The sequence below is a fragment of the Coregonus clupeaformis genome, chromosome 12 (assembly GCF_020615455.1).
Source record: "Coregonus clupeaformis isolate EN_2021a chromosome 12, ASM2061545v1, whole genome shotgun sequence".
In the NCBI taxonomy this organism is placed as follows: Eukaryota; Metazoa; Chordata; class Actinopteri; order Salmoniformes; family Salmonidae; genus Coregonus; species Coregonus clupeaformis.
Window position 1 is genome coordinate 61,935,640 of NC_059203.1, and position 15,771 is coordinate 61,951,410.

Sequence of the window (15,771 nt, forward strand, 5' to 3'; positions counted from 1 at the left end):
ATGTCTCAGTTGTTGAATCTTGTTATGTTCATACAAATATTTACACATGTTAAGTTTGCTGAAAATAAACGCATTTGACAGTGAGGACGTTTCTTTTTTTGCTGAGTTTATATATCGGACAACAAGAATATAGATTTAAGTTGTCTGAATGGACAAGTAAAAACATTTAAAATCACAATATCAATAACTTTGATCAGAAGAGGCCAACATTGAAAAATAGATTTGAATATTATTCCATGTACCGTAATTTTCGGACTATAAGCCGCGCCTTTTTCCCCATTTTTCGACCCTGTGGCTTATATAACGGTGCGGCTAATCTATGGATCATTACAGCTAACAGCCACTAGAAGACCTCCTAAATCTATGGATTTTACAGGTTACAGTCCACCAACTTTAACTCTATGGGCTCTATGACCGGTCCGCGCACCCCACCTTTAAGCGGCGGGCTCCAGCAGGAAAAGCTGGAGGCCGGAAAAGAGTGAGACAGGTAGCGCGCAAAAGTAAAAGTGGAACCGAGAGTGGTACGAGAGACAGAACGAGAGCAAGACAGACAGACATTACGAGAGCGAGACAGTTTGTGCAAAGGAAGTTTTCATGCACAAACCCTCATTATGGAAAACAAACGTAGAAATGCTTACCGTATATTTTAAGCAGCCGTGTTGCTGCAACTTTAGGCTTACGCGCTTACTGTCGTGTTACAGGCACTTTATTTTGCACTTGAAAAAAACCACATTTAATTTAGCCATTGATATTGCCTCGTCAAGCGCTGTAAGCTTTGTTTTTTGTTATGGTACTACTGTAGGCTATAATGTAGATAAATATTCAAAGATGTGCACACTTTTTCAAGGTTTTTCAAAAATAACCTAAGTTAAGTGGTTAAATGATTGTGACGCTATTAACTAATTTTGCTGGGGAACCCCTAGCACTCCATCAAGGACCACTGGTTGAAAACCACTGCTGTAGATCACTGCCGGTATGTGCGCTGGGAGCGCACCGTTTAAGTTTGAAAGTTTAAAAGTTTGTGTGTCTGAAACGCTATGTGACACAGTACAGTTTACACAGCACAGTATATGTTCTGTAGCTACTATTGCACTAAATGGTAACACTTGAATACGTTATGCAAATATGCAACTTGTTTGTTGAAATGTTAATAAATGTGAGCTTCCTCAAGCAGCCATCTCTTTCCCGACAATCCCCTCTGTGCACGAACCCTTACATATGGTAATTAAACATTAAAACACCTGCGGCTTATACTTATAGTCCAGTGCGGCTTATATATGTACACATCATTCAATTTAGCTGCTGCGGCTTATACTCCGGTGCGCCTTATAGTGAGGAAAATACGGTACATAAAAAGCCTACATGTCAAAGTATAGGTGATATGCATATTACCACAGCCTCATGTCCAAACCGACGCTGACATGAGGTAGGCGCCAGAAAATGTAGCCAAACTTGAACCCATAACAGTCTAAGCCCTGTCTAAGCTGGGGGAGGGGTTTCTACTAAGCTATATGGAATTGTTTAAGAAGGTCATACCAAGGATAATTTAGCTATTTTAAATATAAAAAACATTTGTATTTGTTTTTGATGAAAATGTTTATTTGGCCTTACTGCTATTAACCCATACAAACGCATTGAATAACAGATTCACTACATGGAACAACAGATATCCCCCCCAAAAAAAATCTAAAGGAAGTTTGTTCTGAACTGTCTGTCCTATCTGAGAGATATAAGAAATATCAGGAAACATACAGTACATTACAAAAAGTATAGGACACCTGCTCGAACATCTAATTTCAAAACCATGGGCATTAATGTGGAGTTGGTCTCCCCTTTGCTGCTATAACAGTCTCCACTCTTCTGGGAAGGCTTTCCACTAGATGTTGGAACATTGGAAGCAAGACCCCGCAGCATTCAGACAAGAGCGTTAGTGAGGTCGGGCACTGATGTTGGTCGATTAGGCCTGGCTCGCAGTTGGCGTTGCCAATTCATCCCAAAGGTTTTTGATGGGGTTGAGGTCAGGGCTCTGTGCAGGCCAGTCAAGTTCTTCCACACCGATCTCGACAAACCGTTTCTGTATGGACCTTGCTTTGTGCACGGGGGCATTGTCATGCTGAAACAGGAAAGGGCTTTCCCCAAACTGTTGCCACAAAGTTGAAGAAACAGAATCGTCTAGAATGTCATTGTTTGCTGTAGCGTTAAGATTTCCCTTCACTGGAACTAAGGAGCCTGAACCATGAAAAACAGCCCCAGACCATTATTACTTCTCCACCAAACTTTACAGTTGGCACTATGCATTCAGGCTGGTAGCGTTCACCTGGAATCCACGAAACCCAGATTTGTCCGTCGGACAGCCATATGGTGAAGCGTAATTCATCACTCCAGAGAACGTGTTTCCACTGCTCCAGAGTCCAAAGGCGGCGAGCTTTACACCACTCCAGCCGACGCTTGGCATTGCACATGGTGATCTTAGGCTTGTGTGTGGCTGCTTGGCCATGGAAACCAATTTCATGAAGCTCCCGACGAACAGTTCTTGTGCTGACGTTGCTTCCAGAGGCAGTTTGGAACTCGAACAGATTATTTTTACGCACTACACGCTTCAGCACTCGGCGGTCCTGTTCTGTGAGCTTGTGTGGCCTACCACTTTGCGGTTGAGCCGTTGTTGCTCCTAGACGTTTCCACTTCTCAATAACAGCACATACAGTTAACCGGGGCAGCTCTAGCTGGGCAGAAATTTGACGAACTGACTTGTTGGAAAGGTGGCATCCTATGATGGTGCCACATTGAAAGTCACGGAGCTATTCAGTAAGGCCATTCTACTGCCAACGTTTGTCTATGGAGATTGCATGGCTGTGTGCTCGATTTTATACACCCGTCAGCAACGGGTGTGGCTGAAATAGCCGAATCCACTAATTTGAAGCGGTTTCCACATACTTTTGTATATAGTGTATGTTAATTTTTACTTACACGTATTTAACCCCTTATTTTTTGGCACTAAACAGTCTCCATATATACTTCCTAGAGCAAAACAACAGACATGTAAGTGTTTGTGAGAGTCTCATCTTTCCATAGATGGGTCATAGTAGTTAGTAGGCCAAACTGTTCGGACGCTACAGACAATTGTGGAAGACCGATTTTCAGGTTCTCATGGTCTGACCAACACTGCTCTAGCTCTGTCACCTTTCACCGCGGTAGTGCGATATTTATTTTATGGGGATTGTTTTATTATGCTAATTAGATGTATTTTATAAAGACAAAGTATTTGGTTGTAATTGTAATGTGGCAATATTTTATAGGCTACCAAGGGTGGCCATTCTGGCCAACCATCCTCCAGGAGAGCCTTAAAAAAGGGGCAGTGTTGTATTTTGAGACAGGCTTGAGTGTAGCCTACATTTTTGTCTGATTCTCTATGGTAAAAAGATAGTAACGCATTTTATTTTGTAAAGTGGTTCGTTGCGTCATAAAATGATGTAAAAATACTGCTAAACAATTTTTTGAGGGGATAAAATAATTAGGACACGTGGCTAAAAAAGTTAATGTCAAGCCCTCACACACACCTCCTTTCTCTATTGAACCTTGTCTCCTTCTGTCATGACTTTGCCTATCTAACCTTGAATACCTTGACCAGGGTCAAACATCAGAGACAGAAAAGACCCACAGACCTCCCTGACCACTGTTTAATTCTCAGTTAGGCTATAGCACCAGACAGACAAGCAGAAAGACAGTGTTTGCAGACAGACTCTCCTCTCCCTAAATCACTGATGTGTTATTTCTGCTTCCTCCATCCTCAGGACCACCGCAGAGGACAGCGTCCAGCTGTTACAGCTCACACACATGTAGGCGCGCATATCAGGAGTAGTTCAAGAACATGCAAGTGCAGAGACCCTGACACACACACGCAGGCACATACGCGTGCACACACACACACCTCCTCTCCCGCTGCTCTTACCTGCAGGATGCTCGGATGCCCATGGAGGGAGGTGGAGAGAGGATGGGTGCACGTGGGGCCAGAGACCCTCACTCCATACACCACAATACGACAGGATGAGGAGATGGGATCAGTGTGGAGATGAACAGAATGCAGAGAACAGAGGGGAAAAGTAAAAAGGGAGGAAGAGAGTGGGAGAGGAAGATAAGGGAGCAGTGCAGAGGATAAGAACGAAGAAGAGAAATCTGAGAGCCCCAGTCTCGCTGCAGGCTCAGGCAAAGGAGCTAGACACTGCTGTTACTGCCCCTCTCTCTCCCACCCTCTCCCTCTCTCTGACCGAGAACTCTCCTTAGCTGTCGTCAGCGCCTGGCCCCTCCTCCTCCCCTCTCTGCTCAGCTATGATTGGCTGACTCAGCCCAGCACTGCATTGCAGGTGAAGAATGCTCTCACTTCCTCCTCCTCAGCCCAAAACAACCTCCCCCTCTCTTTCATCCAGTGTCTCTTCTCTTTCCCCTCTCTTTTTCTCCCGCACTCTCTGCTCCCTTCTCTCATCATTACAACACATCACAATCTGAATCTGTACTCTCTCGCTCACTCTCTGTGTTCACTACTCTTAGCAATGCTGCACAACCTGGTTGTCTGGCTCTGTCTGTTTCCATGTGCCTGTGCGGCTCTCTCCCTTTTCCTGTCTTCATGTAGAGCGGCAGTGAGTTAATTCATACATTACTCAGCCTATTACTCTACATTACCGTGTTCCACTCAAGGTTTACCCACTTATTACTGTTACTATGGAGCCGAGGTAAATCAGCACACACTGAACACTGTCCTGTCACCTCAAAACATGTACAGTCTAGTCTCTATATAGGCTACACAATGACCAAGAATCTAGGCTTAACAAAGATATGACCGTAATACATTTCCTTTTTATTATGTTACTCAGATCCCTGTTAGCAATGACTTTAGCAACAGACAGAGTCATGTAAATGTATATTCAATGGCCAAGGTCTTTATATCCCAGAGTTAATACTTGGTGGAAGCACCTTTGGCAGCCATTAAAGCTATGAATCATTTCGAAAAAGATTCTACCAACTTTGCACAACTCTCAGGGCGACATATATCTATTACTTTTGTCATAATTGTTCAAGCTCAGTGAATGTGGTTGGGAATCATTGATGGACAGCAATAGTGAAATCTTGTCCCTGATTTCCAAGCAAATTTAAAATCAGGACTGAGACTGGACCACTCAGGAACATTCAACACCTCTTGGAAAGCCATTCTAGTGTGTCTTTGGCATCAACATTTGTGTAATTGTCCCGCTAAAAAATAAAAACTATCCCTGGGTTAGGTTCAGAAGACTCAGGCCAGTTTTCCCTTTAACCCGGGCTTTGGTAATTTCAAGTTTATTTTGATCCTGACAAACTCCCCAGTACCTGCCGGTGACAAGCATACCCATAACATGATGCTGCCACCACAATACTTAAATACAGAGACATCCATGATTCCCAACCAAATTTACTGAGCTTGAGAAATTGATAAAAACAATGGATATGTTGCCCTAACAGTTGTGCAAACATATATTTGACCGAAAGAGAAAAGCATCAGATACCACAAACAGAGCAACAGAGGGAACAAAAAAAACTATGGCCAGAGACAGGTTAGTTTATAAATGTGAACCAATCCATACATTTGAAATAATCTACTGAGTTTTAAAAAGTTGTGACTTGTTCCATATATGTTATTTTTTTCAACTTTGAGATTCCAGTGTTCATGACTGTTTATTGGGCAGAATAACATTTTCTCCTGTAATTTCACAGGCTTTGGCCAGTCACCTAAAACAGGGTTTCCCCAAAGTCGGTCCTGGGGCACCCCCTGGGTGCACGTTTTGGTTTTTGCCTTAGAACTACACAGCTGATTTGAAGGGGCAACTGAAGACATGTGGTGACGGACCCAGAAGACCTTGGTGCATTTTCAGTAACCTCTCCATGCTTGCGCTCCCCTGAGTTTGAGGACCTGATTGCATCAGCAGACCAGAGAAGACCCAAGCACGCTTATGGGGAGAAAAAGCACAGTCAGAACAGAAACCGGAGCAACTATCCACCGCAGCCCTATCCAGAACATCTGATGCAATAGACCACAGACAATTACCTGCACTTTATAGCCTATTTTTCACTGACTTTCTTCACACCTGCTTCTCAATAGACTTTTTGCACTGACTCCCACTCACCCACCCACAACCACTTGCTGTTACTATTTATTATTTTTAATATAAGCTGGTCAAACATGTCTAGTACATATCATAATCTTTACTGTATATTCTTATGCGTTTCTATTTTCAAACCTTACCTTCTTTTTACTACTCTTTATTACTTAGGGTTCTTTTTAATTATACATTTCTTGATAGTGTATTTTTTTTCTAAATGTGTATTGCACTGTTGAGGGGGCAGCAATACAGTGCACATTATTTTTTGGTATTTCGTTTTTATCTTATTTAATTACTTATTTTTGGAAGGGGTTTGAGAATATTTTTTTATTTATGTCTTATGTTATCTTGTACACTTCTTTTTATTTCATTAGATGCTGTATATTATAATTTGACTTTTAAACTCTTTGGAAAAATAAAAGCATGTTTATATAGTAAACACTTGGATTTTCCTTGATTTGGTGACAGAATAAGTTACCACAGTACGAGTCATAATACCCATAAAACATAGTGGTCAAACATGGAAACGGTTACAATAGTTTTTCCACCCTTGTTTTTTCTCCATAGGGGACTTTAGAAACACTTAAAATACTGAGGGATGCAAACTGGTGAGGGTTTTTTTTGCACTGAAAACACAAAACATCCCGGCTAGGCTAATTTCTAGTGGCTTTTAGGCTGGGTCCCTTCTTGAAATGCAGGTTTTAACTGTGTAATAATTAAACAACAAAGAATATGATCTACATGATCAGTCTCTGTGTGTAAAATAAAAAGTGGTTCAAGTGAACCTAACTCATACCTACACATTTTAAGGAAAGCAATCCAATGTTTTGTTGCCTACACTTGACTGAAAATGACACTCAAGACCACAGAATTAACAATACATTACTATTGCAGTTAGCCATTACAGCCTTTATAATAGAACACTTGTGACACACACACACATCTAAATATTGTAATTGGGAAAAAAATCTTAAAGTAGAAATAGAATGAAACAAACAGCCATTCTATTTTTGCTCTATTATAGTGGCCACTATAGTAGACATCGATCAAGTGCAAAAGGCAACAATAACCTTCACTGAGTAAAAAATAAAATAATCCCCCCTCAAATCACACAAGTGTTACAGTATGTCAAGTTCAACACAACAAAAGCAATAGCTTTGGGCTACACTGCGCGTTATTACATTGTACACTTCTGCCTGTGTACATCTGTTCTACAATGTGCCAGCAGAGCATGAGACCCTTTGTTGGCATAATTGATCTCTTTCAAGCAAAGAGTACACCTGCCATACCCCTTTTTATCCACCTTATTGAAAAAGTGAGAAAGTGTGTGGTGTTCCTTTCACCTCTATAGTGGCATCCAGCTTAAGCCAGGCCCAGCTCCAACTACACTTGATCCCTGAATCCACTTGTTTAACAAGCAACGCCTCATTTTCACCTAATTCTCTGTCTGAAAATTAACCACAGAGGGAAAACATTAGTTCATAGATAGTAGTTAGTTCGTTAGCTAGCTAACTAGTGAACATTTCACACAGATTGCCAGGGTCCAGTGAGCAACTAATGTTATAGCTTGAGGAACGGCAAGGAGTCATATACCAGTTAATACTATACAGCCAATTGGTTCCTCGAGCTAACGTTACTAATGTTACCTCATCTGACTATGTAACGTTAGCTAGCTAGTTGTCTGATTTTGTTAACCAGCTAATATTCACACCGTAAACTCAATTATTTGATCAGCTAAATGTTGCTCAACATTTCTCTGGCTAGCTAACGTAGAATTCGATCCAGCTAGCAAGATACTTAACGCTAACAATTCTTGCCAGTTGTTTTCCGTACGCTTCATCACCTCTGTACGCTTTATCACCTCTGTTTCCAGGCTTCTCACCTACCTCTTCGTTGTTGTTCAGGGGACGCACTGCTGCTGTAACTGGCAAACTGCCTTTCCACTCTCCGCTGGCTTTCCAGAGCGCGTGCTGATACTGTAACTCACAAGTTGGCTGTCTTTTCAGTTGCGTGCTGCATTCTGTTATGTGAACGACTGGCTGAGCCCAGGCTCGAACCTTGGATACAGACAGTATTGCTCCAAATGTGCATCACTCATTCGCTTACAGCCAGTAGTGATTATAACGCGCATATTAGACCCCACCATCCCCCAAAAAATGTTTTGGGATGGAAACGTGCGTGACGTTTTGATAAGTGTAAATCTCTTTCGGTCAAGGTGACTTTCATAAATATATTCGCCATAATTTACCCCCCAAAAATGAAATGCTAATTAGCTGTTAATGTGGCTATCATACATAAAAATACAAATGCCTGTCTCAAGCTTCACGTCACTCACCAGGAGGGCCATAATGATGTGATGGAAATGTTTAATGTTTGTGCTTTTCTAATAACCAATTTCTGTGTTCATGCAAGTGACTGATTGAACGAATCCTCACTATCAGTATCTGCAATTTGGCCGTACGCCCAGAACCTTGTTTTGAGAAAGAGATATCTCAATTTCAAGGTCTCAGCTTAGAGAGAAGAAGCCATGTGAGGTATTGGTCTGTCACATGCATGACCCAGTATTGGTCGGTCACATGAATGAAGCAAACTTTAATTATGAATGAATTATGAATAAGATAAATCATGCAAATATTAACTTGTCTGTATATAAGAGAACTAACGGGACTGCCCCGGGAAGAGCTCCTGATCGACATTTGTACTTGGTGCATTGAGTTGGTTGGAACCACTCCAGCACGCTGATAATAAATAATTATTTATTTCAGATTGACTTAAGAGTGTCCCTGTGTAGAATTTCCACGACAATAATCTGGACGAGACTGCCGAATCGAGGCAAAAGGTAATATTCTCTGGATTAACTAACGTTAGCTCAATTTAGTAATGAATAAATTGCTTACATTTGTTTGAATTGACAATTATGTGAACTGTCTTGGGCAAGTTTAAAATGTACACAATGCCTGTTATCTAGAGTGTTAGCTCATGGTTAGCTAGCTAGTTAGCAACATTAGCCTGGCTAGATAGCTACAATATCTATTTGTCAAGCCATTTAAATGCATTAAAAATTCCTGACTAGTTTAGCTTTTTTGGCTTTTATAAACTAACAGTCTAGCTTGCTAGTTAACTAGCTAACTAACTTAGATATTGAAGCTTGGCATTCTTGATAATGTTTGCTTGATTTTTGGTGAGGGGTGGGTAGCCTACTTTAAGTAGCCTACTACTTGACTTGTAGCTACTCTAGCTAGCTGTACTATTTTGGTCTGTTTTTATTTAGGTTTCAGAAATGGACTGATTAACATCTCGAGTCAACAGTGTGCTTACTTTACTGCGGGAAGACATTTATGTGTGTGCTGTTACCCTCTGGACAGCAGATCATTAGTATAGGTAGTAGGCAAGGTTATGTAACCTTACTTAGTCCTACTTCCTACGGTGGGTTTTAAATTAATTGGTATTCACAGGCTTGTTTTTAGGTTTTTGGAGGTAGAATTGTCATGTTATTGATGCCAAATTACAAACCATATTTTCACCTTCTCTATTCCAGAACCAATGGGTGTGCAAGAGTCTCATCACCTCTCAACTAGGTAAGCTGTTTCAAACTGGAACACTATTCTCCTGCTTTGGTCCGTTTGTTATTGCAGGAAGACTGCAGCCAAGGCAGCATTGGTCTACACCTGCCCTGTCTGTCGGGTGAGTAGTATTGGTTGGTACTGTATGTGCCTTTACGTTTCTTTCCATGTGTAGGCTATTGTACTGGCCTGTGTGGTAGAGTCTTTCATATGTGTAGTAGTTTGTTGCATCTTTATTGCTTAGTTTATCATGTGTCAACTTTGAATTCAATCTAAGCCACAGATTGCTAACTTCCTCCATTTTAAACTTAACCTTTATAGACGCAGACCCGAAGACATTTAAGCAGCACTTTGTGGTCCTCTGTAGTTCAGCTGGTAGAGTACGGCGCTTGTAACGCCAAGGTAGTGGGTTCGATCCCCGGGACCACCCATACACAAAAATGTATGCACGCATGACTGTAAGTCGCTTTGGATAAAAGCATCTGCTAAATGGCATATTATATTATATTACTTTGAGAGCAAGCATGTAAGTCTCCAGTGCTTCCAGTACTGGTTGTTGTGCAGGCCTAAATGACCACACACACTCAAAATGGAGCTACAGCTGGTGTAAGATTCTTCCATCATTCACATAGTGCAAACCACCATGTCAACAAAATGCTGTCCTCAATGCTTAAGTTGTATTGTGAATGGCTCAATTTGTGGAAATGCTGTGATCACTCATCTTCAATTTTCGCCTAAAATGACATACCCAAATCTAACTGCCTGTAGCTCAGGACCTGAAGTAAGGATATGCATATTCTTGATATCATTTGAAAGGAAATACTTTGAAGTTTATGGAAATGTGAAATTAATGTAGGAGAATATAACACATTAGATCTGGTAAAAGATAATACAAATAAAAAAACATGTGTCTTCTATTTTCTTTTGTTGTAGCATCATCTTTGAAATGCAAGAGAAAGGCCAGACAGTGATCTAGGATTCTAGATGTTATTTAATTGTGTGCACCAGATGGCAGCAGTGTGTGTGCAAAGTTTCAGACTGATTCAGTGAAGCATTACATTACTACACAATACTTTGTATCAAGTCTACCAGCAGTTTTCCCAAATTGGTTTTCAAGTACATAACTATAGAGAACATACAAAAATGCTATGGTAATAAAAGATGTAAGTTTGCACACTCCCAGGAATGTCATAAATGATCGATCATTAGCTTCCCTACAGAAAATACACTAACCTTCACACATCTAGATGGCCGTGCTGGATGGGTGTGGAGTCAGATCAAACTGTAGAACCCAGTTCCTACATTTGAACATAAATTGATTTTTCAAACAAAACAACATTGCATTTTATCTCTGGGACCCTCAGGACGACAAATCAGAGCAAGATTACTGAATGTAAGTACATTATTACCCTTCAGAGGTGAATGTACCAAACCAGTTGCCGTCTTAAGTGTTTTGTTGTTGTGCACTATCCTCAAACAATAGCGTGGTATTTTTTAGCTGTAATAAGCGACTGTAAAATTGAACACTGCAGTTAGATTAACATGAATTTAAGCTTTCTGCCCATATAAGACATGTCTTTGTCCCGGAAAGTTGGCTGTTATTTACAGCCCCATTCTAGTCACATAATGCATATTGAGCAACAACCGTCCCGTATAAGGGACATCGATCCCGTAGAGGTAGTCTTTAATGTTGTGATTCACAGGCACACGATGACCACAATTTGAATGCTGTAACTGAGACAGAATGATGTTGAGGGACACACACCGAGACCCCGAGAATGACTGGACATGGGCCGGATATTTGTGAGAACGACCTAAAAAAGGGGTGCAGAAGCGCCCCAGCACCCCATTTTATGTTTATTCCATGGCCAACCATCCCTCTAGCTACCGCTTATTCCACACTATGCCTTTAATGCCCCATGGTCCCTCAACTTCGGACACTTTGGAACGCCATCTTATCTCAATAAACATACCCTACCTTCACCTATTTTCCCTATGCTGCTTCCTTCACTTGCTCTTCTGATTTGATCAAATGTAGACTCAGTAACACGTTTAAAAAGTGTAGTGGTGTACTGTTTTTGCTACCTTTTTTCCACCTGTTTAATGCTGACCTCCTACTTATTCTGGGGTTCAGACTGAACACAGTGTTAAATGTGATGCTCACAATTGACAGCAGCAACATGGACCTGTTCAATTGACAAGAAGGGTGTTGATATAGCTGCGTTTAGGCATGGCTTCCTTGTTTTGTGTCTGTTAAGTGTTTCTCATTCTGCTGGAGTTGACCTAACCTAGTATTTTATATTAAATCTACCCTTACACATCCAGTTGTTTCTCCATTTGTCACTCACCTACCAAACACCACAATATGCTGTTTTACATTTTGTGTTGTGCTGGTCTAATTCTTAAAATGGAAAAGCAGAAGAATCTGTGCGCTCTCAGATAGTAATAATAGTTCATATGGTGCTCTTCGATGTCCCAGGTTTGTGGCATTGATTAATAAATAATATAATATTTACTTCAAGTCAGATGTTTATATGTTATGTATAAAAGGCATATGTATGCATTGTTTACCATTTTGATTTCTTCAAAACAATGTAATTGTTGGAGTTCAGGTGTTTGACGTGATTGATGTGTGACTAGGTGCATTGTCAAATAAATATGCTTATTCATTAATGATTATGGATACATTCTGCAATTAGTTCATCTGGCTTTGAATCTGCAACAGAACATGTCAACAAGTTAGTTCTGAATTGCTTTAATACAGCAGTGCATTCTGACACCATGAATTGAAATAGATTTCACCTTGTTCATATACAGTAGTTGGCAGAAATGATAAGGGTTTAAATATAGACCTCCACTGGCTGAAGGAGAAACAAAAAAAAAAACAAAGGATCCGGTACCTAGCTAGCTTCTTTGCAAAAAACTAGCCTAGTATTTATGGCACATTGTAAATATCTGACTGCTACTAGGATAGTATTCTGTACAGGACACTAGGCCAAATGTATAAATACGTCAAGAAATATTAGTTAAATAAAATATAGAACGGTAAATGAAACTGTTAAATATATCTTTCATTTTGGATCAAGGTAGCTGGTAGCTAGCTAGCTGACAGCAAATTTGTCAGCTAGAGATGACATGTAGGAGCTTGCAGGGATTTGTAGTCTTGCATGATGTCTACTTTGATGCCAATTAGCATTTTCGCATCTGAAAGTAAATAGAGCCGAATATATTGATAAAAGTCACCTTGTCCGAGAGAGATTTACATGGTTATCAAAACTTTACGCCAGGGAAAGCCTACATGAAACACAGACCTTGTTTGAAGTGGTTCTAAAATCCTCTACGTGAAAAATGAATGGTGAAAAAACGATTTGAACAATTTCCATGCGTGTCAATGCAATAGAATCCTACGCCGATGCGTTCTGCCTACAACAAAATATCAATCACAATTCCCACAGTAAAGGGAAACGTTGATAGTGTCAACTATTTGTAAGTCGCTCTGGATAAGAGCATCTGCTAAATGATGTAAATGTAAACTCTAGAAAGTTGAGTGTGCTTCAATATTAGCACCCAGTAGCACGTGTGTGTGTGTGTGTGTGTGTGTGTGTGTGTGTGTGTGTGTGTGTGTGTGGGGGGGGGTCGGAATACTTAATGGCATGTCTCAGGCTGGACGCGTCGGCATTCAGGATCTTTAGTCCCCACAGAGTGTTAACATCAAGTTCCCCTTATCCTACAGTCGGTGGAGAAACCAACTTGAGTGTTCAGGGATACAACACTTATTTTTTTCCGACTGGCATGGAAGTGCCTAGAGTCTTCAGAGGTGTGAGGATGATTAGGAGACTAAAACAAGGATATTTGGTGCAGTGGTGGGCGCCCTGAGAAGAGCTACAGAAGTACAACACCTCAGCAGAAACTCTGAAAGCAATATTCTGAGGATGCTGACTGATCTTAAAATGCCCAGTACAGCTCAAAAACTAGATTTTCCTGTTTTATCCATACACTAATATATATATATTGTGATGTCACGAGAGGCTACACAGCTTTCAGCGGGATTGCTCAAGTAGTGCAAGGAGACAAGGTTCAAACAAAACAAGGATTTTATTAAAGGTCTTGGGAAATTAACGAAAATATAACCAAATTCTGTTCTCTTGTGGCTCTTTAAGGGTTAACAGTTCAGGGATGTCTCTTCCACATCCAAAATCATAGTTCTCACTCGCTCAGTTAACTTTTCCCCAGCCTTACTGTAGTCCACGTTGCAGCTAGTGGCCAACCCAGCAAAAAGTCCTTCCCAATGTCTCTCCCGTAGTTCCACAGGCGAATATATCCAAAGGTGAGTATTTCCCAAAGGGAAGTATCTCCAAATCCTTATATTCCTCATGGAAGTGGACGTGCAGCACTCTTGTCCTCCAGAGAGCCCAGGTTGGAGACTGTGTTACTTCACAACCCACACACCCCCTCAGTGTGTCTCTTCCCTTCCCAAACCTTCAGCTCATCAGCTCCTCATTTGTTTCAGCTGCGTGGGAAGATTGGCCATAGAGGGGTGGAGTTCCCGACCATACCAGCAGATGGAGCCATAGCTGTCTGGGTTTGCAGCCACCTCAGGGGGATGTAACGTCCCTCCAGGACACAGCCTCTCGTGACATCACACATCCCCCTCCTCGGGACCGACGTCCTCGTCGGGGTAAAGGCAGCGAAGAAGGCATCACGCCAGGAGAGGGCGTCCCGCATTGCCGTGGTGCTTGCCAGCCTGCTCTCTCTTCAACTCCTCCACCTCTAGGACCAGGGACTCAGCCTCCTGTTGTCTCTCCTTGAGTTTCTTACTGAACGCATCAGCCTTGGTTTTAGCAGAGTTTAGCTTCTGTTGAGCAGCTTTCAGTTCCTTCTCTCTCTCTGCCTCCGCATTCTTCATCTTGTTCTCCAACACCTTGTACTTCTCCTCTGCCTTCTTCTGGACCTCCTTACTACTGCGCAGGGTCTCCCTCACACTCCTCGATGGTCCTGCGCAGCCTCTCCAGCTCCTCCTGTTGCTTAGGGAAGGAGCTCTGTTGGAGTTTAGCCTGGAGGATATCTAACTCTTCTGTCTTCATGTCTAACTGTTGCTTTAACAAACGATACCTCTCAGCGGTCCCCTTCAGACCAGACAGTTCTTTGTCCAGATTCTGTAGCTCCGTCTCTGTGTCGGTCTGGGCACCTGCCATCCCTCTCAGAGCCCGGGCGGGAGTGAGTAACTCGGAGGATTGCACCGGAGCCTTCCCAGGATGAGTCTTGCCTCTCCGTTTCCGAGGTACTCGGGTTATCCTCTCCTGAGACTCTCTCCAGAGTGGGTAAAAGGCTGGGCAGTCTCGTCCAATTAGGACAGGGACGGGGAGGGAATCAACCACCCCCGCCGTCGTGTGTATGGTTCCCCGTGTGCTGGTCATTGTAAGTTCAGTAATGGGGTATTCTCTGGTGTCCCCATGGACACAGGAAACTGGGAGGACTTTCCCCGGGGTCAGACACGTTGGGCCCACCAAATCCTTACGCACCAGGGTGGCCCGGCTACCAGAATCCAGTAAGGCCTCCACATCATGGTGATTCACAGTTACCGGGCAGGTGGGGGGGTCGATCTGGGCCGCCATCTACGACTCCCAAGAGCGAGGCAAAACGGTGTGTGGGTGCTGAGCTGGAGGACTCCGCAGTGGGCATAGGTTCATCGGCTGGTTTCCCACACTGCCAGGAGATATGTCCCATCTCCCCACACCGGTAACACTGTCGAGTTTCCCCCTCCTGGTGTACTCTTCTTGGACCCGCCTGGTTTCTGGCTCCCCCTGGAGCCGGGATAAGTCCTGACGTGGCTGGGTTCGAGACCTTGGGGTCCTTTGGACGGGTTCTTCCCATTTGTGGTGGGGCCGCACTCCTGGGGTCTTTTCGGGAAGCATTCAGCATCTCCGCTGTGGCCTGGTACTTTTCCACAGCTTCCACGGTCAGATCAGCCGTGGTCAAGGCCTGTTGACTGATGAACCGTTTTGCCTCATAAGGCAGGGCGCGTAGGTAACGATCCACCACAACGGCCTCCACCACCGCCGCTGCTGTATTCCTCTGCG

The 15,771-nt window shown here is 42.5% G+C and overlaps 1 protein-coding gene across 3 annotated transcripts in view; it reads right to left on the reverse strand.

The window, feature by feature from the left end:
- LOC121578332 (SRSF protein kinase 1) overlaps nucleotides 1–15,771 on the reverse strand; it is a 71,636-nt gene that overhangs the window by 41,671 nt on the left and 14,194 nt on the right. Inside the window, exon 1 of one of the 3 annotated variants that reach the window (XM_041892645.2) lies at nucleotides 3,950–4,250. The exons of the other annotated variants lie outside the window; for them this stretch is intronic. Coding sequence (XP_041748579.2) covers nucleotides 3,950–3,972 — 23 coding nt within the window. The 5' untranslated portion in view covers nucleotides 3,973–4,250. Of the gene's footprint in view, nucleotides 1–3,949; nucleotides 4,251–15,771 lie in introns of those variants that run through there. 3 annotated transcript variants of the gene reach the window in all.